At 44.5% G+C, this 26,986-nt stretch overlaps 1 protein-coding gene across 3 annotated transcripts in view; it reads right to left on the bottom strand.

The window, feature by feature from the left end:
• CRLF3 (cytokine receptor like factor 3) overlaps positions 1–26,986 on the bottom strand; it is a 57,979-nt gene that overhangs the window by 29,017 nt on the left and 1,976 nt on the right. For all 3 annotated transcript variants that reach the window (XM_021066135.1, XM_005669062.3, NM_001244329.1), the window contains 5 exon segments: positions 12,922–13,129; positions 8,483–8,570; positions 7,056–7,233; positions 5,611–5,833; positions 4,444–4,576 (listed from right to left, as the gene is read on the bottom strand). In XM_021066135.1, the coding sequence (XP_020921794.1) occupies positions 4,444–4,576; positions 5,611–5,833; positions 7,056–7,233; positions 8,483–8,570; positions 12,922–13,129 (830 nt within the window).

Here is a 26,986-nt window from a genome sequence, read left to right as displayed (position 1 = left end):
GTTACGCGGCATTAGCTAACTGGAACACCACTTTCTGATGTTCTTGGAAAGAAAAAACTAATAATGAGAAATAACTACGAGTTCCCACTGTGGTGCAGCTGTAACAAAACCGAATGAGATCCATGAGGATGTGGGTTTGATCCCTGGCCCCACTCAGCAGGTTAAGGATTCGGCATTGCCGAGAGCTGCAGCATAGGTCCCAGATGTGGCTTGGATCTGGTGTTGCTGTGGCAATGGTGGAGGCCAGCAGCTGCAGCTCCACTTCAACCCCTAGCCTGGGAACTTCCATAGGCTGCAGGTGTAGCCCTAAAAAGAAAAAAAGAAAAAAAGAAAAAAGAAAAAAGCCAGGCTGTTGCTCCTTGATTTGCCACCTCATGTTACTTGTGAAAGTCAGGCTAGCACAGTGGCTACAGGCATAGACTCCAGGGCTAGACCACCGGGATCTGAATACTGACAAGTCACGTAGTCTCTCTTGCTCTTGTTTCTCGATGTGGAAAAAGAAGACAGCAACCTCCTAGGCTGCTAGGATTAAGGAAGGCTGTTAAAAAGGAAGTTGTTTTAAAGAAAGGAGGTGAGAGGAGTTCCTTTGTGGCACAGCAGCATTGTCACTGCAGTGGCTCAGGGTGCTACTGTGGTGCAGGTTTGATCTGTGCCCTGGGAACTTCCACATGCCTCAAGCATGACCAAAAAAAAAAAAAAAAAAAAAAGGGAGGTGGGAGAGAAGACAGTAAAAACATGATTTACAAAATAGTTAAGATCAGACATTCTAGCTGGGGGGCAACAGGATCAGCAGCATCTCCTGCGCTAGGATGCAGGTTCAGTCCCCAGCCCGGCACAGTGGCTTAAGGATCCAATGTTGCCACAGCTGCACTTATGTCACAACTGCGACTTGGATCTGATCAGATTCAGCCCCAGCCAAAAACAGGGGATGAAAAAATAATAAGATCAGGAGGAAAAATTTTTAAAGAAAAAAAAATAGTAAGATCGGGAAACTTTAGAAGCAAGGAGAGGGAAAGCAGGAACGTTCACACACGACATCAGGGGAAGGAGTTGCTAGCAGCCCTGAGCACCACAAAAGACTATTAAGAGCCATCCAGTAACAGGTTTCTTTTGGATCAACGGCGCCAAGCATTCCTGAAACTTCAGCAGAAGGAGACGGGGCTGAGCAGCGGGGCAGTGCCCACAGGAGCATGACCTCCCTTCTGACGCCCAGGCCCTCAAACATCCTCAGAAAGCTGAATAAAGTTTACCTTTCCTCAAGCAGGCCCATGTGCCACCCCCCTCATGCACGAAGGTGCTCCCTCCCCCCCAGTGACAACTTCTGCCTCAAGTGCCGATGCCTGAAATTCTTTTAAACAAGGAAAGAAAACGTTTTCATTCCACAAAGGAAAAAATGACAAAAATGCAAAGGCCTGACTATTTAATACTGAGTTCAACTACGTTTCAGTCAATCACCCTGCCAAGTAGGGCCCCCGTCAAGCATCTCTGGGGGAAAAAGGAGGAACCAATAGTTTATTGCGGACATCTAAGTGCCAGGCACAGTCTACAGACAGTAAGTAGATTTATTAAATCAATTTCTGTAATTTCCAACATCATAATCCATTAACTCAATTTCCAAAGTCATAATCCACTGACATGAAACAAATCTAGGAGTTGCCCTGTGGTGCAATGGGTTAAGGAGCTGGTATTATCACTGCTGTGGCACAGGTTCCATTCCTGGCCCAGGAACTTCCATGAGGCTTGGATGCAGCGAAAGAAAGAAGGGGGGGAGAAGGAGGAAGAAATGAAGGAAGGAAGCAGGTAGGCAAGAAAGAAATCTAACTAGGTTGTCTATCAAAACTTCCTCTGTGTTCACAGAGGAAGAACTTCAAAAAGCAGGAGCTTAGGTCGCCATCATGGAGGGATAAAAGTCATAGAAGAGGGAAAAAAAGAAAAGAGCTAAGGATACAGCAGCAGAGACACTGTACGTTTCCACACTAACTTGAATCAGATTTATTCTTCCATGAAAAAGACAAACGAGAAGCCACACAGACCAGTAGTTAAAATTACTAGAGCCAGAACGACTGGGTTTCAATTCTAGCTCTGTCATTTACTAGTTACGTGACCCTGGGTAAGTGACTTTCCTTCTCTGTGCCTCAGTATCCTCATCCCTAAAATGGGTGACTACACCTAGTTCACTGGGCTATTGCGAGAATCAAATGACAACATAAATGCTTATAACAGTACCTGGCACACAGTAAATACAATTTAAATATTAACTGCAATTATCATTACTGTAACTATTACTCTTATTATGGTCTGAGAGATCTGGCCTGAATCCATTAACTCAGGAAGCCTTATCATTACATAGAAGTACCTTGTTCTCAGAAGATTCACTAATGGGAGTATTTCTATAAACAAGGAATGTTAGCAGAGAAGGGGAGTTTTTATTAGCATAGATAACACATGATTACTGGGGATTAATTAAATAGATGTTAGATACTAGACTCCTTACTTCTCTTTGTTGGTATTTTTCTGGTTAAGTCATTCATTTTTTTTGGCCACAGCCCTGGCATGCAGAAGTTCCCAGGCCAGGGATCGAACCTGCACCACAGCAGTGACCCGAAGCACAGCAGTGACAATGCTGGATCCTTAAGCCCCTGAGCTACCAGGTAACTCTGACATTCTTTCTTCATAATATAAGAGGTGAGAGGAGGTGTCAGAAATGAGACGAAGCAGAAACTAGTGCATTCTGATCATGCCGACAGTTCAAATGATTTGGCTGGTGGTGAACATGGCAACATCAGCTTAGATAAAATATTCGGATACTCTCCACGCCTCATACAAGAAGGGACTGAGAACAAGAGGAACTTGTGGAGTTCCCATTGTGGCTTAGAGGGACTAGTATCCATGAGGACACAGGTTCAATCCGTGGCCTCGCCTCAGTGAGTTAAAGGAGCTGGTGTTACCATGAGCTGCAGTGTGGGTCGCAGACACAGCTGGGATCCCGTGTTGCTGTGGCTCTGGCGTAGGCCGGCAGCTGCAGCTCCGATTCCACCCCTAGCTGGGAACCTCCATATGCCGCAGGTGTGGCCCTAAATTTAATAATAAAAAAAAGAGGAACTCGGAACTATCATTCACAATAAAATGCCATGATCTCACAACTTAAAACTTCAGAGGAGAGTCTGCTACCCTGAGGTGTGTGTATGGTGAACATCAGGCAAGCTTTAGTTTTCTAAATCAAAAGTGGAATTTGAGGAGTTCCTGCTGTAGCACGGTAGGTTAAGAATTCGACTGCAGCATCCCAGGATGTTGCAGAGGCTTGGGTTCGATCCCTGGGCTGGTGCAGTGGGTTAAAGGATCCAGCGGTGCTGCATCTGCAGCTTGGATTCAATCTCCTGGCCTGGGAATTTTCACAAGCTGCAGGTGCAGCCATTAAAAAAATAAAAACAGGAGTTCAGTCGTGGCGCAGTGGTTAACGAATCCGACTAGGAACCATGAGGTTGCGGGTTTGGTCCCTGCCCTTGCTCACTGGGTTAACGATCCCGCGTTGCCGTGAGCTGTGGTGTAGGTTGCAGATGCAGCTCGGATCCCGCGTTGCTGTGGCTCTGGCGTAGGCTGGTGGCTACAGCTCCGATTCAACCCCTAGCCTGGGAACCTCCATATGCCACGGAGCAGCCCAAGAAATAGCAACAACAACAACAACAACAAAAAGACAAAAGACAAAAATAAATAAATAAATAAATAAAAACAAAAAAAAAGGACTTTGGTTTCTAGGAAGAGCTATATAGAAATAGGACCATAGAGAATACATCTCAGACAATAGGAAAACAAGAAAAAGGCAATTAATTTTCCTAATACAGGAGAAAATGGATGAAGAAATAGAAAATTCATTGGTGGCTGGAGAGGCTTCCTTTCAGTTTTATTTTAGGCTATACACAGTATGTTTATTGTGATAGGTTACTTCACACAGATACCTGCTCTTATTGATTCACAAAGAAAAAAATTTGGGGAGGGGGGAAAGTCCCGGAATTTTTAAGATTGACTCTTTTTGGCTGCATCTTCGACATGCAGAAGTTCCTAAGCCAGGGATCAAACTGCAGTCACAGCAGGGCAACACCAGATACTACTAAGGCCACCAGGAAACTCCACGACGGACTTTTGAGAGGTATTCTATTTACTTCTACTTATCAAGAGGAAAGAAGACCTCAACACAGTGAACACATACTATGTATCAGGCCAAAGCAAGGCATTCTACACACCCGATCTCAGTCCCTGCTCATAATAATGCTACGAACACACACGAGAAAGGCGACAAAGAGATAGGGAAGCCGCCCCCAAGGGAACACTGCCCAGAAGGGATGGAATGAGCTCAGGACCGTCTGGACCCGCAGCTCACGGACGCTCTGTCACTTCGCTATACCGTCTAAGGCCTGACAGACAGACGTCGTAAGATCCACTTGCCTGAAGGTCAGCGTCTGCCCACAGAAGTAAGTGGGGGCGCTGGAGTAGAGGACGCCCGAGGACTCGGCATCGTTGCGGAGCGCTATGTTTCTTCGGCTGCTCAGACTGTACCCCTCGAAGCCAGCTGTCCACTCTTTTTAAAAAGCAAAGAGAGTGAGAATTGTTAGAATCCTTGGGGGAATACCGTCAACACAGACACATTCAATAAACCTTGGAAGCGGAAGATATGACCCTTAGGGGTTGTGGGCAACTTCAATAAAAGGAAAACTTCAGGGACAGGGTTGTCATGGTTACTCCCACACATCACACAAAAAAAAAAGATTCTCAGTCTCTTCCTGCACATTTTTGGCGAGGAAGAGCAAATACGTGTTCTACCTAATAAAATGATGTTTTCACTTACTCCCACCTGATTAAGAATTACTTAACAAATGAGGAGTTCCCGCTTGGCACAGCAGAAACGAATCCAACTAGGAACCATGAGGTTGCGGGTTCGATCCCTGGCCTTGCTCAGTGGATTAAGGATCCGGCATTGCCGTGAGCTGTGCCGCAGGTCACAGACGCGGTTCGGATCTGGTGTTGTTGTGGCTGTGGTGCAGGCCGGCAGCTGCAGCTCCGATTCAACCTGGGAACCTCCATATGCCGCAGGTGGGACCCTAAAAAGCCAAAAAAAAAAAAAAGAAGAAGAAGAAGAAGTAATTAACAAATGAGTATAAATCTTTAAAGTAATATAGGGCAGATCAACTTCAAATCATAAAACTTTTGAGAGGAGTTCCCTCTGTGGCGCAGTACACAAAGAATATGACTGCAGGGGCTCAGGGCATTGCGGGAGGTGTGGGTTTGATCCGAAGGCCACCGCAGTGGGTTAAAGGAGCGGGTGTTGCCACAGCTGTGGTAGAGGTTACAGCTGAGGCTCACATTCAATCCCTGGCCCAGAAACTTCCATATGCCATGAGTGTGGTCCTAAAAAGAAAAAAAAAAAAAAAAACTAATGAAAACGTCTCAAAAGTCACATGAAGTAGTTTGAGCAGGAGGGAAGGAAGACACGGTCCTTGCCATCCTCATTCATTCAGAGCGTGGGCGCAGGAAGAGGGGCGGTCCGCGCGCGGACGCCGAGGGCTCCGCTGCAGGGTCTGGCTCCGGGCGCGAGAAGGGCGGGCCCGAGCATACCGTGCGGCACCAGCGTGGAATGGCCTGTCTGGGGGACGCTCCAAGGGCTCCACTCCTGCCGGCCGTCCCCTCGGGCGCAGACCCGGAACTGGTAGTCCACGTTGGGGTCTATGTGCAACACGATGAACTCAGTTTCCGAGCCCACGTACACATCCTCAAAGTGACTGGAAGTACATTTCCGGAACTGGAGCCTGTAATCTTGGGCTGTAAAGTCGTCGTCCACCTGAGGAGAAAGGCCTGACGTGAGGGCAACGTCGGAGAACAACCTCGCTCAGCATCGCGCCTGAGAACTTGGAGTGGGGGCCCACGGGCTGAGGATGGGCTGCTCCCAGGAAGGTGGGAGGAAAGAGGCCATCACTACTTCCCTTCTTCTTCCTTCGAGAACCGTGGGTTTTACAAGCTCGATCTGATAGGAAAAAACCCGTTGCCTTGGAAGTAATAGGATGTTTTCTACACAATAAAACCGAAGCTAGCCCATCCGAAGTTCAAAAACAAGTATCTCACAACGACGTCATTCACGTAATCAAGAGACAGTGAATGTCTGAAATATATAAAGGACTCCTAAAAAGTAACAGAGGACAAACCACCCAATAGGAAAATGCACAAAAGACACAAATAGCATTCTTTTTTTTTTTCTTGGCTCTTTAGGGCCACGGGTGCAGCATATGGAAGTTCCCAGGCTAGGGGCTGAATCCGAGCTGCAGCTGCCAGTCTACACCACAGCCACATCAATGCCAGATCCAAGCTATGTCTGCAACCTACACCACAACTCATGGCAATGCCGGATCCTTAACTCACTGACCAAGGCCAGGGATCGAACCCATGTCCTCATGGATACCAGACAGGTTTGTTACTGCTGCGTCACAACAGGTACTCCCTGACTCTTCTAATAAACAGAAATGGGAGCAATCCCAAAATCTCACCAAGAGTTAAGTTTGGGAAATATGTGATGGGAAACATTTTGAGACACAGATTTTAAGAAGTACCTTCAAAACTGAAACAGCTATCTATGTTCTCAGAGTTCAAGTTCTCAGTGAATTTAGTTGTAAAGCAAAAGAGAGTGTTCTTTATGAACAGAAGACAATGTTCAAAAGAAATTAACTTGAGGGAGTTCCCATCATGGTGCAGCGGAAACGAATCCGACTAGGAACCATGAGGTTGTGGGTTCAATCCGTAGATTCGCCCAGTGGGTTAAGGATCCAGCGTTGCCACGAACTGTGGTGTAGGTCACAGACTCGGCTCTGATCCTGCATTGCTGTGGCTCTGGTGTAGGCCAGCAGGTGTAGGGCTGATTGGAGCCTTAGCCTGGGAGCCTCCATATGCTGTGGGTGCAGCCATAAAAAGCAAAAAAAAAAAAGAAAGAAAAGGAATTTAAAAAATTGTAAAGGCCCCCAAATCTCTAAACCATAACGTTGCAGCCACGTCAACAATTCTGAATTCCATACCTTACACCATCGTACGATGATGCCTCCAGGTTTTTCTACTAATTCTTCTATCTGTACTGGTGGGCGAGATGCTACTGTTCCATGCTTGAAAATGTGGTCTTTCACTATGTTAAGAATTGAATCATCCAACTGGGCAGATAAACAAGGCACATCAACCAGTAAAGGCACTTCTGGTAAGCTGAGGAAACAAAACTTGTATGTTTATGCGGCTTTTAACTGAGAGCTAAAAATACAAGGGAGTACAGCCTTTAAAAACTGCCAATCACCACGACGTATATAATATTGTCGACCAACTATACCTTAACTGAAAAAATAACAAGGAATATTTTATTTGTCTTTTTTATCTAGGGCTGCACCTGCGGCATATGGAGGTTCCCAGGCTAGGGGTCTAATCAGAGCTATAGCCGCCGGCCTACACCAGAGCAACGCAGGATCTGAGCCGCATTTGCCACCTACACCACAGCTCACGGCAACACCAGATCCTTAACCCACTGAGCAAGGCCAGGGATCGAACCCGAAACCTCATGGTTCCTAGTCGGATATGTTAACCACTGAGCCACAATAGGAACTCCCAATAAGGAATATTTTAGATCAGTTATATACTGTAACGTTGCAAAAGCCCCCAGGAAATAATGCTAATGGCTGTGGGGGCTTTGCAAAATGTTACATAGGTTCTCTTCCCAAATAAATAAAAGGAAAGAGAGAAAATAGGTAAGATCAGAATTGTCACGTTTATACAAAAAGATATGACTAAGCTATGACTTAACTTTAAAGGACATATTCAGAATTTTTTTTGGCCGGGGGGCGGGGGGGGGGGTGGCTCGCCCACATGCGTAAGTCCCTGGGCCAAGGATTGAACCTGAGCCACAGTAGTGACAATGCTGGACCCTTAAGCTACTGAAACACCAGGAAATATTTTTTCCCCAGAATTTTTAAAATTAACAATTCTCTTACACATTAAGATTGAAGAAAATCTGTAGTAATTCCACACCAAAGATTTATACTCACAACTATTTCACACTAGCAATATTGGTAACAGGCAGTGAAGCCTTGACAAATATATTTTCTGTCTCCCTTAAACAGAATTTTTTTTTTTTTTTTTTTGCTTTTTAGGGCCACACCTAAAGCAGATGGAAGTTCCCAGGCTAGGGGTCGAATTAGAGCTGCAGCTGCCAGCCTACATCACAGCCACAGCAACACGGGATCTGAGCCACAGCGGCGACCTACGCCACAGTTCACGGCAATGCTGGATCCCCAACCCACTGAGCAAGGCCAGGGATCAAACCCACATCCTCATGGACCCTAGTTGGGTTCGTTAACCACTGAGCCACGAAGGGAACTCCCCTCAAACAGAATTTTTAAGAGGGAGGGGAAAAAAAAAAAAGCCAGGCAGACAGTTTAAGCCCAAGAGACACCAACTCTTTTACCTGTCCAGCTGGATGTGGGAGGCTTTTTTGGTAAAGTTCCAGAGTTTTTCATTTTGTTCTCCTACACCACCCAGAATGGCGATCTCACCTACAGTGAGGAATAAGAGCACCAGTACAGCGAACAATGGTCACAGTATAAAGTCATCAACATACCCTGTGTCTAGATGGGTCTCTAGTTCTCTTGAAAACAATTTTTTCTCTTTTTTTTCTTTCTTTCTTTTTTTTAAGAGCCACACCTGTGACATATGGAAGTTCCCAGGCAGGGGGTCGAATTGGAGCTACAGCTGCCAGCCTAGGCCACATCCACAACAATGCTAGATCTGAACCGCATCTGCCGCAGCGTGAGGCGACCTGGATCCTTGAACCCACTGATCAAGGCCAGGGATCAAACCCACATCCTTACAGATGCTATGTCCACTTCTTAACCCACTGAGCCATAATGGGAACCCCTTGAAAACAATTCTTAAGTGATGTTACCATTCCCCAAAAGTAAACATAGAAACTTCTTTTGTCTTTTTAGGCTGCACCTGTGGCATGCGGCAGTTCCTAGCCTAGAGGTCAAATCTGAGCTGTAGCCACAGCATCTGCCAGATCCGAGCCGCATCTGCCACAGCTCATAGCGATGCCGGATCCTTAACCCATTGAGTGAGGCCAGGGATTGAACCCCCATCCTCATGGATACTAGTCAGATTTGCTTCTACTGACCCACGACAGGAGCTCCATAAAGCAACTATTTTAGAAGTGACTTTAAGGGGTTCCCCGATGGCTCAGCCAGTTAAGGACCGGGTGGTTGTCACTGCTCTGCCTCTTGGTTGCTGCTGTGGCGCAGGTTCAATCCCAGGTCCGGGTGCTTTCACATGTCAGGAATGTGGCCAAAAAAAAAAAAAAAAAAAAGAAGAAGAAGAACTGACCTTAAGATTAGCACAAGAGCAAAAAGGATACACAATGACAACATTCTGCCAGGGATGAAAGATTCTGCTCTACACAGGGAAATCTGGTTTGTCAACAAATTTCAAGCAAGGCAGAAGTCTCAGGAACCTCTTCCCAACTCCCCTAGAGACTCTTCATCAACCCCAAGAGGAGTCAATGCAAATAGGACCCCAACGAGCAACAGGGTGAGGAGTCACATAAAGGAAATTCGATATCACGGCATAACGAAATGATCAACGTCTCTGTCCTTCCACAGCCCCGAGGAACACCGCCAGGACTGCTCTCCATCGCAGTGCCCTGGAGATACTCAAGTGTTTTGAGACCACATGACATGACCTTTCTTCCCCTTCCCCACCAAAAGAAAAACAGAGACATAGTCAACACTGCCTGGAAATCCTCAAAATTCCCTAAGTTTTTAATCCCCTGAGAAGGGAGGGGAGGAGAAAGTTTGAAAGTTTAAAACAATTTCTCAAGTATAAAAAAAAGTTCTACAATCAGATGCTGTCACAAACGTGTATGTGCCTCGAAGGATTTATTTTCTAAAATAAAAACACCAGTCAGTCCCCAGGGTGATGAGGACACACTCTGGACCTGGGCTGAACTGCTACTGGGTTTTCTTCCAAAAGCTCAGCCCCCAGGGAAAGACATTCTAAGGTCCCACTAAAAAGAATTTTCTCAAAAGTATTGTTATGGTCTGTGGCAAATAAACACTTCTCCTTAAAGATACGGCAAAAATGTCATTAGCATGTAAAGAAAACACCAGCACCACATTCTAAGTGGGACCAAAAAGGGGACTAACTTCTCGTTGAAGACCTGGGAGCCACAGGCACCCTTTGTCCTATGCCACTCACAGCACTCCACACAGAACAGATGGTACTGGAGTTCCCACTGTGGCTCAGCAATAATAAACCCAACTGGCATCCATGAGGATTTGGGTCTGATCCCTGGCCTTGCTCAGCGGGTTAAGGATCCAGCATTGCTGTGAGCTGTGGTGTAGGTTACAGAGGAGGCTCGGATCCCGTGTTGCTGTGGCTGTGGTGTAGGCCAAAAGCCATAGCTCAGATTCAACCCCTAGCCTGGGAATTTTCATATGTCACAAGTATACCCTTAAAAAAAGGCAAAAGAAAAAAATGCAAAACAAAACACTTATTGCTCAATAAAATCATAATTCTATCTCCAAAAAACCTTAAAACCAGCTGTCTTCACCTGTCAGAGCCTTCATCACTTCCCGTCTGGATTATTGCCACAACTTTCTTTTTTTTTTTTAAAGATCCTTTTAATCAGTTTATAACTTTCTAATTGGTCTCTTTTACTTCCTCATAACCCTTAATACACTTTTTTTTTTTTTTTCTTCAGGGCCACACTTGCAGCATATGGAGGTTCCCAGGCGAGGGGGTCAAGTCGGAGCTATAGCTGCTGGCCTACACCACAGCCACAGCAATGCGGGATCTGAGCCGCATCTGCGACCTATACCACAGCTCACCAGCAACAACGGATCCCTAACCCAGTGAGCGAGGCCAGGGACTGAACCTGCAACTTGATGGTTCCTGGTTGGATTCGTTTTCCGCTGGGACACGACGGGAACTCCCCAATACACTCTTCAAACTGTAGGCAGTGTCGTTTCTTGTTGTTTTTAACGGCCACACCAGCAGCATATGGAAGTTCACTGGGCCAGAGACTGAATCAGAGCCGCAGCTGCAGCCAACTCTGAATCCTTTAACCAGCCTCACAGGCTAGGGATCAAACTGTACCGGAAGCTGCAGTCGGATTCTTAACCCACTGTGCCGCAGCAGGAACTCCAGCAGTGTCATTTTTTAAAAATGCAAATCTGATTGCGTAACTTTGCTGCCTAAAATACTTTAACACATCCCAGCTATGCCTCTTGCTTCACTTGTGACGTTACTTCCGCTTCCGGTCTCGCGGTTGCCTCCTTTTCTTCCTTGGTCTACTTGATGAATTTCTTCGAGCCTCTACAGAACTCCTCCTCCAGAAAGCATCCCCGCGCTCTGCCAGACGGAGCTGAACACTCCCGCTCTGTGCTCCCGGAAAGTCTCTGTCGGCATGTATGCCTCTCTCATGGGCTGTGAACCCCACAGGACAGAACTAGTATCTTTTTTTTTTTTTTTTTTTTTTTTTTTTTGTCTTTTTGCTTTTTCTGGGGCTGCGCCCACGGCATATGGAGGTTCCCAGGCTAGGGGTCTAATCGGAGCTGTAGCCGCCTGCCTAAGCCAGAGGCACAGCAACGCCAGATCCAAGCCGCGTCTGCGACCTACACCACAGCTCATGGCAACGCCGGATCCTCAACCCACTGAGCAAGGCCAGGGATCAACCCCACAGCCTCATGGTTCCTCACCAGATTAGTTAACCACTGAGCCACGATGGGAACTCCTAGTATCTTTTATTTAATGTAGCTGATAAAGACCTATGGGAGGGAAGGAAGGAAGGTAGCAAGTCAAGAACCAAGCATGCTTTAACCAAAACAACTAACTAAAGCCAAGAATACCACCACTGCAATTTCAGGAATAAATGGCAGTCCAACTCCCTAACCTTCCCTGCCCTTTGTGGCCACACCCTCAGCATATGGAAGTGCCTAGGCCAGGGATCAAATCCGAGTCATATGTGCAACCTACACCACAGCTGCAGCAACGCCAGATCCTTAACCCACTATACCAGGCCACAGATCAAACCAGCAACACCACAGAGACAAGCTGGATAATTAACCCACCACACCACAGCAGGAACTCCTGACTCTTTAACCATCTAAAAAGAAGATGGTTGGAGGATAATGTGAGAAAAAGAATGTGTATATATATATATATATATATGTATATGTGACTGGGTCACTTTGTTGTACAGTAGAAAACTGACAGAACACTGTAAACCAACTATAATGGAAAAAATAAAAATCATTAAAAAATAAAAAGAAGATGGAATTAAATTCCCTAAACCATCAACACTGAAAAATATGCGAACAGACTCAAAATGATTGTGAAGTCCCTGTGCCAACAGTGAGTGAGATATTGTTATCACAGAACCATTTGAGAAAAATCATTTCCTCTTTATTATGTTTTTCTCTTTTTTTCTTTGTCTTTTTAGGGCCACACCCTCAGCATATGGAAGTTCCCAGGTTAGGGGTCAAATTGGCATATGCCACAGCCACAGCCAGATCTGAACCGTGCCTGTGACCTACACCACAGCCCACGACAACACTGGATCCTTAACCCACTGAGTGAGGCCAGGGATCAAACCTGCCTCTCCATGGATACTAGCCAGATTCATTTCCTCTGAGCCATGCCGGGAACTCCCATTTCCTCATTATGTGAATGATCATAATTAGCATATTAACTGCACTCTCCCTAGGCTGCCTCACTGTACACCTGTGATCCTCTGTTAGAAAACTATCCCAAGGTACGAACAGCCTAAGCATCCTACGGATCGCAAGAAGCCTGCTGGTACCCGAAGAAACCAGCAGTGTTGACTGTATGTGCCCACTTTCAGCGGACTCCCACCTTCTTGGACGAGGTCCTCTGCAGTGTTAACTCCATGCTCTATCAGCTTCTGGCAGTCATCTAGTGGCTTAATGGTCTCCTGTTCAATGGCGTCCACCTCTTGCAAAAGGGTCACCAATCGCTCATCCAGGAGCTTCCCCAGGGTTCCCTTTAAATCATTAAAATGCTGTTTGAGGACATCTCTTGTCTGGGATGCACTCTCTTTGATCTGAAAAGAAATCACGTAAAAACAAGAATCAGCATCTCAAGAAAAGGCAAATCCACGGGCATCACCCATAATAATCTCAAGACAGGACACAGGCATCACCTTCCTTTCGCTGATACACCAGGTGTGAACCATTTGCGCGAGCTTGCAGGTTTGCACGAACTGGCCTTCAGGTGAGACAGAATGGGCTCAAACCCTGGTCTCACCACTCACAGACTACGTCAATGTGGTTAAGTTAATTAAGCTCACCATGCCTCAATTCCTTTGTCAAATGAATCTAATAATGCTAATAAAAAGTCTACGTGCTACACCTGGTGAAACAACTGGCACACTACTGTTCTTGATAAATAAATGTTAGAAATAAGTATCTTCACAAAGTAGTTCTTGGAAATAGCATGCTTCAGTACATACACAAAAAATTTAAATTAAGAGAGGATTAAAATTCTTTTTCTAAAATGTGGTAAAGAAATAGTTGATTAAAAACTGCAGTACTGGGAGTTCCCCTTTTGGCACAGCAGAAACGAATCCGACTAGGGACCTTGAGGTTGCAGATTCAATCCCTAGCCTCTCTCAGTAGGTTAAGGATCTGGCATTGCCCTGAGCTGTGATGCAGGTCACAGACGTGGCTCAGATCCCACACTGCTGTGGTTGCTACAGCTCTGACTGGACCTCTAGCCTGGGAACCTCCATATGCCTCAGGTGTGGTCCTAAAAAGCAAAAAAGATAAAAAATAAATTTAAAAAAAAGTAACTGCAATACCAACTAAAACAAAACAAAACCCAGAACACTTCATGGACAAAAATGCCCTCTTTGTGCCCAAAGAAAACTAACAATTTACTTACAATCCGAAAGGCTCCTGGGGGTGGGAGGGATAAATTAGAGGAGTTTGGGATTAATATATACACACAACCTTATATAAAACAGATAACCAACAAGGACCTACTATATAGCAGAGGGAACTCTACTCAATATTATTCTATAATAATCTATATTAGAAAAGAATCTGTAAAAGAATGGATATATATATATATATATGTGTAACTGAATCACTTTGCTGTACACCTGAAACAATACATTGGAAATCAACTATAATCCAATAAAATTAAATAAAAATTAAAACTAAATTATCCATATATATCTTTTTTTAAAAAGGAGTTCCCATCATGGCTCAGCAGTTAATGAACCCAACTAGTATCCATGAAGATTCGGGTTCCATCCCTGGCCTCATTCAGTGGGTTAAGGATCCAGCATTGTCATGAGCTGTGTGTAGGTCGCAGACACAGCTTGGATCCCACATTGCTGTGGCCGTGGTGTAGGCCGGCGGCTTCAGCTCTGATTGGACCCCTAGCCTAGGAAACTCCATACACCACGAGTACAGCCCTAAAAAGACGGAAGGAAGGAAGGAAGGAAGGAAAGAAGGAAGAAGGAAGGAAGGAAAAAAGAAAAGAAGCTCCTAAGAGACAGAAAATGTTCAGGAAAAACACACCTCTGGGACAATGACTTGATTCTTTTTGAGTCACGGTCCTCTTTGTGAATCGTAATGAGAGGTTTTATAGAACTTCATCCCAGAAAAATGAATAATCCCTACCCAAAAGCAATTTATTCAATTTCAGAGATTACAAATTCCCTCAGATCCCAACCATGGCTTGCTTTCCCAGAGCAGTAATTCTGAATCTTAGTTTGCAGAAGAATCAAGAATTATAGCATTGCAGCCAATTATAGTTTAGATTGTGGGGCTCTGTCCTAGGACCAACTTGAAGAAGGGGCTGGAGGAGGGTTAGGGATGGAGGGCTCCTTTTTCACAAGCACACCTGTGACTCTGCAGCTCACACCTTGAGAAACACGACCTTAGGTCCATCCAGCCCAGGTTAAGAACTGCTGTTCTAGGAGATATGATGGGGAAATCTTCCATTTCACAAATATTTTGAAAACAAATCAGTTGTCTGTACAGACACTACTTTTTTTTTTTTTTTTTTAAGGAAATACAGATAGTACACAGTTCACTTTGATTTGTGCGAGGGGGACATGGCATGCAGCAGCTTGATGTGGGATCTCAGTTCCCAGACCAGGGATTAAACCCGGGTCACAGTGTGAAAGTGCCAAGTCCTAACCACCAGACCACCAACGAACTCCCACAATTCACTTTTTCTCACTTTAACTACAGGCCAAACACTCAGGTGAATTAAAGCAAATACATGCTTTACCCGGCAAATAGTATTGTATGAGTTTCCTATGACATACTGTGTTTACTACTCCAACCCTTTGCTAACGTGATCTCAACAAAAGCATTTGAAGTTCAAGAAAAATCCAAGAAAAGAATATATCAAAAATATGGGTAAAACACAGTTATATCAACAGTTAACAGAAAAATTTAGAAACCTTTCTCTTTATTCTCTAACAGTGAATTTAAAAGGTAGAATATAAAATTGTCTTCCAAAAGGTTCACAGCCCATGCCTGAAGACTACAAAGAAATACGTGGGGGGTCGGGGGGAAGGGGTGGTTTGCCTGGCAGGACAGATCGAAGAAACACCTTTTTTCCTTTTGACATTAACGTAAGTTACAATGGTATCTGCGCAATAAGAATTCGTTAAATCATAAAGAAAAAGAGAAACCCTAACTTAATAACTAATCTCTGCAAAGTTACTACATAACTTCTAAACCCAAGTCAAAGTTTAAAAAAAATAGCAAAGGGAGTTCCCATCGTGGCGCAGTGGTTAACGAATCCGACTAGGAACCATGAAGTTGCGGGTTCGATCCCTGCCCTGCTCAGTAGATTAACGATCCGGCATTGCCATGAGCTGTGGTGTAGGTTGCAGACGCGGCTTGGATCCCGAGCTGCCGTGGCTCTGGCGTAGGCCGGCGGCTACAGCTCCGATTCGACCCCTAGCCTGGGAACCTCCATATGCCATGGGAGCAGCCCTAGAAAAGGCAAAAAGACAAAAAGAAAAAAAAAAGAAAGAAAGAAAGAAAGAAATGCAGAGACTCAGGCCCCACCCAGAATTACTGGATCAGAATCTGTGCGGGCAACGAGATCCCCAGGTGATGCTCACAGACCGTACAGATGCCAGAATAAATGAAGACCACATGCTGGAGCACTGAAATGCAGCGTGCACCCCCACCCCCCCAGGAGGAAACTCTGCAGCGAGCTCTACCAGCGAGGTCCTGTCTCACTCTTTAACGGATACCGCACACACAGGAAGTGCATTGGTTAGGTAAAGTCAATTTCCTCTTTAGAAAGAATTCAAAAGCTCCCTCGGCTGCTGCAGAGCCTCACGACGTTTTGTTTTTGTTTCAGAACCTCAGAAAAAAAGGAAGTGTGTGAACACAAAGCAGTGAGAGGGCCAGTGGAGGGAGAAGCCATTCGCCAGTCCTATAATCTCATTGTACATTGGACCCCTCTTTGTTCAGATTCCCAACCAACTGCTGTTTCAAACCTGATACTACTTTTTTTTTTTTTTTTTTTTTTTTGATTTTTGGGGCTGCACCCATGGCATATGCAAGTTCCCAGGCTAGGGGTCAAATCAGAGCTACAGCTGCTGGCCTACACCACAGCCACAGCCAAGCGGGATCCAAGCCGAGTCTGTGACCTACACCACAGCTCACTGCAACGCCGGATCCCCAACCCCCAGGGATCGAACCCGAAACCTCATGGATACTAGTCGGATTGACTTCCACTGCGCCACAACAAGAACTCCAAACCTGATACTACTCTGGCATCATTTTCTTCTCCCTGAAATAGTTCAAAATTCAAAGCCACCGCCACTTGGAATAGAATCATGTAACTAATCAAGTTCATTTGCTTGGCTTTTTATAAAACTAATGGTAAAATGCAGACTTCACTGCTGAGTGAATTTCTTTGTATATCTGATGTGGTACCAACGGCCCTGTGTGCTCACTGTTGGCTCAGTCTTCCCAACAACTGAGAGGCAGGTCTGGACTATCTGTCTTGAAGAAAGGAAAGCTCGAAGAAGTCAAATAAGTTCCCCATGGCTTCCCAGGGCCAGAAAAAGTCAGACTCCAAGGTCTTTCCACTGCACCATGCTGTGTTCAGTGCTTACAGACCCCATTTTATTTTATTTTACTTTATTTTATTTTTTGCCTTTTCTAGGGCCGCATGCGCAGCATATGGAGGTTCCCAGGCCAGGGGTCCAACTGGAGCTGTAGCCGCCAGCCTACACGACAGCCACAGCAACGCAGGATACGAGCCGCACCTGCGACCTACACCACAGCTCATGGCATCATTGGATCCTTAACCCACTGAGCAAAGCCAGGGATCGAAGCCATAACCTGATGGTTCCTAGTCAGATTCATTAACCACTGAGCCACGACAGGAACTCCACAGACCCCATTTTAAAGGGTTCCAGTAAACTGGTAAATTATGTATGGGCTAAAGACATTTCCTGCTGCAACCTGTATTTCATTCTTGCATAAAGAATTGTGTGGTAGGAGTTCCCTTCGGGGCTCAGTGGTTAATGAACCTGACTAGGATCCATGAGGATGTGGGTTCCATCCCTGGCCTCCATCAGTGGGTTAGGAATCTGGCATTGCATGACCTGTGGCCCAAGTTGCTATGGCTGTGGTGTAGGCCGGCAGCTACAGCTCCGATTAGACCCCTAGCCTGGGAACCTCCATGTGCTGCAGGTGTGGCCCCCCCCAAGAAAAAAAAAAAATTGTGTGGAAGACAACCACATAGGGCAAAACAAGTGTGATGGTTTGTAACAAAGTAAATTTAAGAAGAATACAAATGATATCCCACTCAAGGTCTCAGAAATGAAACTGTAACATAACATTGTTATGGAGGGGTGTCTTCTTTTTGTTGTTGTCTTTTTAGGACTAACTACACCTTGGCATAGAGAAGTTCCCAGGCTAGGGCTCCAATAGAAGCTGCAGCTGCTGGCCTACACCAAAGCGGTATCTGACAACCCCACGGCAACGCTGGGTCCTTAACCCACTGGGCAAGGCCAGGGTTTGAACCTGCATCCTCATGGATACTAGTTGGGTTCTTAACCAGCTGAGCCACAAGCAACACTTCTACATTGTTCATGCAGCTTAATATTCAGAACCAATTTTCCACTAAAACCTCTACTGTAACAGACCAATAATACTTATTTACAGGGAGGGACGGATCAGGAGGTTGGGACTGGGATATGTACACTATTTTATCCGGAATAGATGGTCAACAGTGACCTGCTGTGAAGCACAGGGAATTCTACTCAATATTCTGTAATAATCTACATGGCAAAAAAACCTGAACAAGAATGGATGTACATGTATGTATAACTCAATCACTTTCCTGTACAGTAGAAATTACACTGTAAATCAACTTCAGTAAAATTTTTTTTTTTTTTTTTGGTCTCTTTAAGGCCGCACCCATGGCATACAGAAGTTCCCAGACTGGGGGTCGGATCTGTAGCCGCCAGCCATAGCAACGCCGGCAACCTACACCACAGCTCACAGCATCGCCCTATCCTTAACCCACTGAGCAAGGCCCAAAGATCAAACCCGCAACTTCATGGTTCCTAGTCGGATTCGTTTCCACGGCACCACGACAGGAACGCCAATAAAATTTTTTTTAATGAAAAAAAAAAATCTCATTTACAAATTTTCCACACAGTTGCTAATTTCAAGGCAACCGTATTTTTAGTTTTACTATGAGGATAAGTTCTGAAAATGCCAAAGGGCCATCAAGTTTATACATCAATACTAAGCCATGCTAAAGCCTAGTGAATATATACTTCATCAACTTCTAAGACAACAGTGACTGATGCATTTTCCTCTAGAATTTAGCTAAATTCTAAAATGTCATAAAACCCATGTAGAATCTGATTTAAAGCATCTCTAGTCTTGGAGTTCCCTGGTGGCCTAGCAGTTAAGGACTTGGCATAGTCACTCTGGGGGTTTGGAGTACTGCCATGGGTCAGGTTCAATCCCTGGACTTGGGAACTTTGCATGACAGAGGCACGGTATACAGTTGCTCTATCTACAATAATAATAAAACATAACATAATATGTGTGTTTCAGGCAATTAAGTAACGGGCATCTCCTCTCTCTCCTATAAAACATGCATTTTTATGACTTTATAGAAGAATTTTTACCCTCCAAGTTTTCCCAATTGAACTCTAAGAATTCATTTTCCCAATTATTTTGCTTACAGGAAACTAAAACTGTTTTAACACTATTAGCTAACAAGAACATAGGAATCAAAAATAAAAGACAAAGTGGTGTTCCTGCTGTGGCACAACAGAATCAGCCAGGTTTCTGCAGTGCCAGGATGCAGGTTCAATCCCCAGCCCGGCACAGTGGGTTAAAGGATGTGGCATCACCGCTGCTTGTGGAGGGGTCACCACTGCAGCTCAGATCGGATCCCTGGCTCGGGAACTCCATACACTGCACGGTAGCCAAACAAGAAAAAATTAATTAATTAAATAAAAGACAGTAAAGATACCAAACAGTCAACTGAAAGTGAAGGACTGAACAAAAATGTTTCTTCTCAGTTCATACGAAATGTACTGCCTTCACACTGACCCCAAGACATGAGTCATTACAAATAACAGCAATAACAACAATACAGCCACAGCTACACCTACTGAACACCTCCTGTGTGCGCTGTGCGTGTTCTGCCTTAAATTCTACACAACCCTATGAAGAAACCATGTGTAGATTAATTACAGGAAGGAGCTAGTGAGATGAACTTGCCCACATCACAAAGCTAGTCAAGTGGATAGAGTCTGAATTGTCTGATTCACGTATGGACTCACAAGCGCTGCTGCATTTCATTTCCTCTTGTCCCTCTCACAGTTAGACTTACCTTTAATGTTGATTTGAAAACTTTCAAAAAGAAAATCTTTCTTATATGACTTGGTAGTCTGTTTGTTACCTTGGTGGCCCCAGGGAACCACAAACCATGCCTCATGGTGCTTATATCCTCATACAGACCTCTCCCCTAGAGTGGGGGCTGGCCGGGGGACCAGCAACTCAGCTGTTACACAGTGGAACTGATGCTGTGCCAGTGGCAGGCCTCAGCCTTAAAAGGACCTGGCAACTTCTGCTTTTGCACTTTGGGGGATCCTGAGCCACTGTATAAGAAGTATGGCTCTCTTTTTGGGCTGAACCCTTGGCATATGGAGGTTCCTAGGCTAGGGGTTGAATTGGAGCTGCAGCTGGAGCCTCCACCACAGCCACACCAGATCCGAGCCGCCTCCGCGACCTACGGCAACACCGGATCCTTAACCCACTGAGTGAGGCCAGGGATCGAACCTGCATCCTCATGGATACTAGTAAGATTTGTTTCCACTAATCCACGACGGGAACTCCCACTATCCTTCTTGAGCGGACAAGTGGAAGGGGGAGAAGAGTGGAAGGGAAGGAGGGAGGGAGGAAGAGTGCAGGAGGAAGGGAGAGAGCTTGGCATCCAGGCTCAGCCACGCCAGCCTTCCAGCTGAGTCCTGCTACCACTTAAGGCTCCAAACAGGTAGGTAAATGTTGTAACTTGAACATTCCAGCCTCAGCTGCCACCGGACTGTAATTGCATGAGAGCTGCCAGTATAATCAGGAGAACTGCCCAACAGAGCCCCAGTCAATCCCCAGAAAACTAAGCAAACGACTGCCTTTTAAGCCATTACACTTTGGCAGAGTTTATTATGTAGCTACAAATAAGCAAAGCAGACGATAAAACAAATGTTTTATTCTTATCATCTCCATTAGTGAACGGGGTGCATATAATCAAGACCATGAACAATCTAGAAAGAATGTCTGCAAAATTACACCCACAACATTCATAAAGGCACTCATTCAATATTTATTGAGGTCTAGTATGTGCCAGGAACTGGGGTTATAAAGATGAGTGAGGCATGATTCTGACCTCAAAAAAACTGTCATTCTAGTAAAGAGGATTGCGGCATGCACACGTAACTAGAGTAAAATGTATTAAGTTCTTATAGAAGTGGGACAGCCACAAATTGCCCACTTTTTGAGCTCAGAAGGGTCATTCTGCTGTGAAAGGGAATGGAGACAGTTAAAGTTTCCATTTGGAGAAGAAGGTGAGGTCGCCTTGAATAATACTGATATTTGGTGGTATTATTACTATGGCTAATATTTATTAAGAAGTTCCTATGTCCCAGGCATTGTAGTGAATCTTTATTTTTTTTGCTGCACCCGGGGATCGAACCCAAGCCACAGAAGCAACCCAAGAGGCTACAGTGACAACGCCAGATCCTTAACTTGCTGCACCACAAGAGAACATTTTACATACGTTTCTCACTTTAATGCCCACATTGGCCAGGAAAAGCAGACACTATCCTTATCCTCACTGTACAGACAGGAAAATGAGGCGTCAGGAAGGTTAAGTTTCCCAAGGTCTCATGACTAACAGGGGCAGATGCAAAGGAAAGTAACTGCAAATATAAACGATTTGTGGATACCCCTCAATAACACGTTTGGCTTTTCAGATCACAAATCAGCCATATTACTTACCAGGTTTTTAGTAATAAGAATAGATCTTCTCTAATAAAATTACGCATACATTACACTCGACACTGAAGACAAATTCTACACAGAAGGAAACGGGGCGCCTCCGTGACGCATACTTTTTAACTAACCTCCCTGAGTTTAACATTACTGATGCCAAATGCTTGTTTTAATTCTCAATTATATTCTACTATATCTCCAGCGAGGTCTGGACGAGACGCAACGAGCAGCTTTCAGAATGTTGTGTTTAAAGACAATTTGCGAAAAGACTTAAGATGACTGAAAAGCCAATATAAATATGTGGTCTTTTGAACACAAATATACGTGCAGCTTTTTTTCCCTTTGGTGGCTGATTATTTAGTTTTGCTTAAAGAGCTTTGCTTCCAGTATTTTCATGTATCTGGGTCAATACATCTCAGCCTACCACTAACAAATGCTCCGTAAGTACCTCTGTAATAGACTATTCACCTCTGTGTTAAAAATTAGACTGGAGGGAGTTCCCGTTGTGGCGCAGTGGTTAATGAATCCGACTAGGAACCATGAGGTTGGGGGTTCGATCCCTGACCTTGCTCAGTGGGTTAAGGATCCGGCGTTGCCGTGAGCTGTGGTGTAGGTTGCAGGTGCGGCTTGGATCCCGCGTTGCTGTGGCTCTGGCATAGGCCGGCGGTTACAGCTCCAATTGGACCCCTAGCCTGGGAACCTCCGTATGCCGCGGAAGCGGCCCAAAGAAATAGCAAAAAGACAAAAAAAAAAAAAAAAAAAAAAAAATAGACTGGAAAATATTTCATAATACATAATTACAATATAATGCTGGCCAAGAGAAAAGATACAGATATAAACATATATATGATAGTCTTTCAATCTGGCAAAATAATATATCTAGAAAGATTGTGCAAAATGTTAACAGTGGTTGTAAGTAGTAGAATTATGGATTACTTTCAAGTTATTCCATCTGTTCTTGGTTTTCCCCAGCTCTAGATTTAACCTTTTCTTAGGACACTGGAATAGGGCCATTTTAAGTACGACCACAGTAACAAATTATTTTCAAACAGATTTTTGGACTGCTTTGAAAATGGGTAACAGAAGGGGAAGTGGGAGATAAAAGAAGCAATAATAGCTTTTTTTCTTTGCTGAGCTACTAAGACTTCCTGCCCTGGTTTTCTGAAATAACTTTGTGTGTGCTGAGCTCTCTATCTGTTTCAGTCTTGAACAGACACTAGCATGCTATGTGTTTTCAAAGTCTGTGGGAATAATGAGCCATAGAGAACCTGGTACCATACCTTAGAAATATCAAAATTCCTAGTTAAATCTTCAAAAAATTATCTGAAATCAACAATCGAAAAATTGAAAACAGGAGAGAGAGAAATGGTCCCATTATAGAAGACCTGCGAGGACAGGCATTGGCTTGAGATTGTCAATTACTTATCTATTGCTGCCTAATTATCTAAGAAACCCACGATATTTCAAACAGCATTCGAATCCAGAGGATAAAACCACAACAATTTACAACAGCACACCTATAGTTTAGAGATCTACAGAAATCAGTAGGGGCTGAGGCAGTGTTAACCCTTTACTCTAAGCTGTGTGCCTCCGTTTTTCACCTGCCTACACATCACACCTGGCGATCCTGTTCAAGTACAGGGGATGATTCAGCAGAGCGGGCTGGGGCCTGATTCCGGCCCTCTTCACAAGCTCTCAGGTCAAGGTACCACGGCTGCGGTTGTGGACCACACTTGTAGCAAGAATCAAAGGGACACCACTGGCCAGAGCAGGGCAGGGTCCTCACCTAACAGTATCTTAATTAGATTACCAGGATCTGACCCTTTACTCTGAAAGAGCAAGAGCCTTGTGATTATCAAGTCCCTGAGACGCTGAATCACACTAATTAAAGGTATATGAAGGCCCACACCTTCATTTATAGAGTGAACTATAACTGTACACAGACTAGAATACTGCTATTTCTCACTGGTGGCACCCCCAGTACCTCAAACTAATCTCCCTTTGATAATCTGCAAAGATGCAGTTTCGGGGGGAGGGGGGTAGAAGGAGTTTGGGAATAATGTATACCCACTGATAACCTGTAAAAAAGAGGTAACTGGAGTTCCCTTCGTGGCTCAGTGGTTAACGAACCCAACTAAGATCCAGGAGGATGTGGGTTTGATCCCTGGCCTCACTCAGTGGGTTAAGGATCCAGCATTGCCATGAGCTGTGGTGCAGGTCGAAGACTCGGCTCGGATCCTGCGTTGCTGTGGCTGTGGTGCAGGCCGGCAGCTGCAGCTCTAGCTCAACCCCTAGCCTGGGAACTTCCATATGCCGCGGGTGCAGCCCTAAAAAACAAAACAAAACAAAACAAAACAAGATAACCAACAAGGACCTACTGTATAAAACAGGGAACTGCAGTCAATATTTTGTAATACACCATACGGGAAAAGGAATATGACGTGTATATGTATGTATGTAAAACTGACTCACTTTGTGGTACACCTGAAACTAGCACAACACTGTAAATCAACTACATTTCAATTAAAAAAATAATAAAGGGGGGCACAACATTGTATTTCAACTATAGCTTAAAAAAGAGTGGAAAAAAAGTGCATTGAAACCTTCAAAAAAGGTATTTAGTAAAAGAACAGGTTTAAAAATGGACTTTCTGGACCTGCAAAGTGTAAGGACTAGGCTCTGACACTGGTAAATGTCACCAAGTTGGTGTCACTCGGGGAGGCCTATCTGACTGGCCCGCTGACTTCACTGTGTGACATCTTGATCAGCTATCTCTATTCACCACAAACAGGAAATTCAACCCTGTAGAAATAAACAAGGGATGAAAAACACAATGGAAGTGAAATCTAAAAATGAATACACGAGATTTACGTTTTTCCTATTTGTTTTCTTTTTAGGGGGAAGTGTCAAATGATCAGCCACCAAAGAGTAAATTCATGAGGGCAGTGGTCTGTTTCTCTGACCACAGCATTTCTAGGACCTACAAGTATCTCTGACCCCCCACAGGCCCCCAATACATCTTTACTGAGTGAAGGAACAAATGAGAATTTAAGGGGAGTAGGAGTTAACGTCTTTGGTATTGACAACTTAGTACCAAGGATTCCAAAGAAGGATATAGAACGACTCTTAATAATTTCAACTCAGGCCAGGCTGGCTGTAAACAGAATCTGATTTCCTGAAGCCACCCAACATCTCTCTCACCTTTAATTGAGTCAAACAGTAACAGTTACAGACTGCTAAACTTCATTCCTACTCAGAACTTCCTTTTCTCTTAAGACAGAGGGCAGGGCTTAAACTTAACCACAAGAGGAGAAACTGCTACATGCTGGCAGTTGTTTTTGACACTAAAAGGTTACCAACCAAAGACTGTTACTCTTCTTCCTTCTAAACTTTCAGAGACACCATTTCCCAAAAGGGGCAAATTTCATGAGAGCTTTTTAAGGGGTGAGAAACAAAGATAGAAACTATGCCAAGGGGTCTTGAAAAAGTTAAAAACGGAGTTACCATGCGACCTAACAAGCCCTAAGTATACACCCAAAGCACTGAAAACCAACCTACGTGAAAAGATGAATGTTCACAGCACCGTTACTCACAGTAGCCAAAGAAGGGAAAAGAACCCACCTGCCTGTCAAGTGAGGAATGATAAAATGTGGTACATCCATACAACAAAACTATTTCGCCATAAAAAGGACGAAAGCACTGATACCTGCTACCACATGGACGAACCTTGAAAACATTGCTTAAGTCAAAGAAACCAGTCACAGAGTTCCTGTTGTGGCGCAGCGGGAACAAATCCGACTAGGAACCGTGAGGTTGCAGGTTCCGTCCCTGGCCTCACTCAGTGGGTTAAGGATCCGGTGGATCTGGTGTGGCCGTGAGCTGTGGTGTAGGTTGCAGACGCAGCTTGGATCTGGCGTTGCTGTGGCTCTGGTGTAGGCCAGTGGCTACAGCTCCAAGTCGACCCCTGGCCTGGGAACCACCATATGCCACAGGTGAGGCCATAAAAAGACCAAAAGAAAAGGAAAAAAAAAACAGTCACAAGGGGCCACATAGAGTAGGATTCCATTTATATGACATGTCCAAAAGAGGCAAATCCAAAAAGAGACAGAAAGCAGTTTTGGAGAGTAACAGCTTACGGGTATGATGAAAGTTCTGGAATTAGACAGCGGTGATGGTTGCACAACTTTGCAAATACACTTAAAACTGCTGAAGGAGTTGTCTTACGGTGCAGTGGGTTAGTGATCTGGCTTTGGGTCCTACTGTGGCTTGGGTTCGATCCCTGGCCCAGAAACTTTCACACGCCACAGGCACAGCAAAAAAAAAAAAAAAAAAAAAAAAAAGCCTGCTGAATTGGACAATTTTAAGGTATGAATTTTATGACATATAAATTATATGCCAATTAAAAAATCATATGCCAAAAGGAAATAAAAACAGCAAGTAAAAATATATACACAAAGGGAGCATCCTTCCTCTCTGCTCTCTCCTCCTTCCTCCACGCAAAATCTTTGACTGAAAACCCATATATTTTATGTATTCTGAAAATGACTGGAACCCTAAAAATACCCTAACCACTAAACAAAAGCAGCTGCTTATTTTGATAACATTTTTGTAAAAGAGACCTTCCTTAAAATGCAAGTTGACAGAAGACTTATTCTACAAACCCAAACATGCGCAACCCACTAGAATTAGCTTTGAGGAAGAATTAAAGCTTTTAGAACTAGAAGCTGTTATAACTGGCACTGGCACAAAATACATTTCAGTTCACAAATGAGAATTCCACTATCACTCAGTCCGGTCAGAAGGCAAGGTCAGTCAGCGTCATGGATGTTCTCTTAGTGTTTTCTGTTTCAAGTCTGAGACAATGGGCCTCAAAACACAAAATGAAACCCCATACCAAACTCCTCCAAATTATAGGAAAGTATGCCCTGTATTTAAATTATTCCACATAGAATTTAAAAGAACATAGGTTGGAAAGTGAATCCTAAACCATTCCGGATAGGGTCAGACTAAATTGCTTTAACGTGTTCAAGACCACACACAAAATTAGTAAGTACCACTCCCAGCAACTAAGCACATTCATTAAGTGTCAACCTACTGTTCCTTTTGTTTGTTTGTTTGTTTTGGTTTTTTGGGGTGTTTTTTTTTTTTTGCGTTTTAGGGCCACACCTTCGGCATATGCAAGTTCCCAGGCTAGGGGTCAAATCGAAGCTGTAGCTGTATCTGTAGCTGCCGGCCACAGCAATAGCAATGCAGAATCCGAGCCTCGTCTGTGACCTACACACCACAGCTCACACCAACGCTGGACCCCTGGCCCATTGCCAAGGCCAGGGATCCAACCCACATCCTCATGGATACTAGTCGGGTTCACATCCACTGTGCCATAACGGAACTCC

This window comes from Sus scrofa, chromosome 12 (genome assembly GCF_000003025.6).
Source record: "Sus scrofa isolate TJ Tabasco breed Duroc chromosome 12, Sscrofa11.1, whole genome shotgun sequence".
Classification (NCBI taxonomy): Eukaryota; Metazoa; Chordata; class Mammalia; order Artiodactyla; family Suidae; genus Sus; species Sus scrofa.
This window is presented reverse-complemented; position numbering and strand designations above follow the sequence as displayed.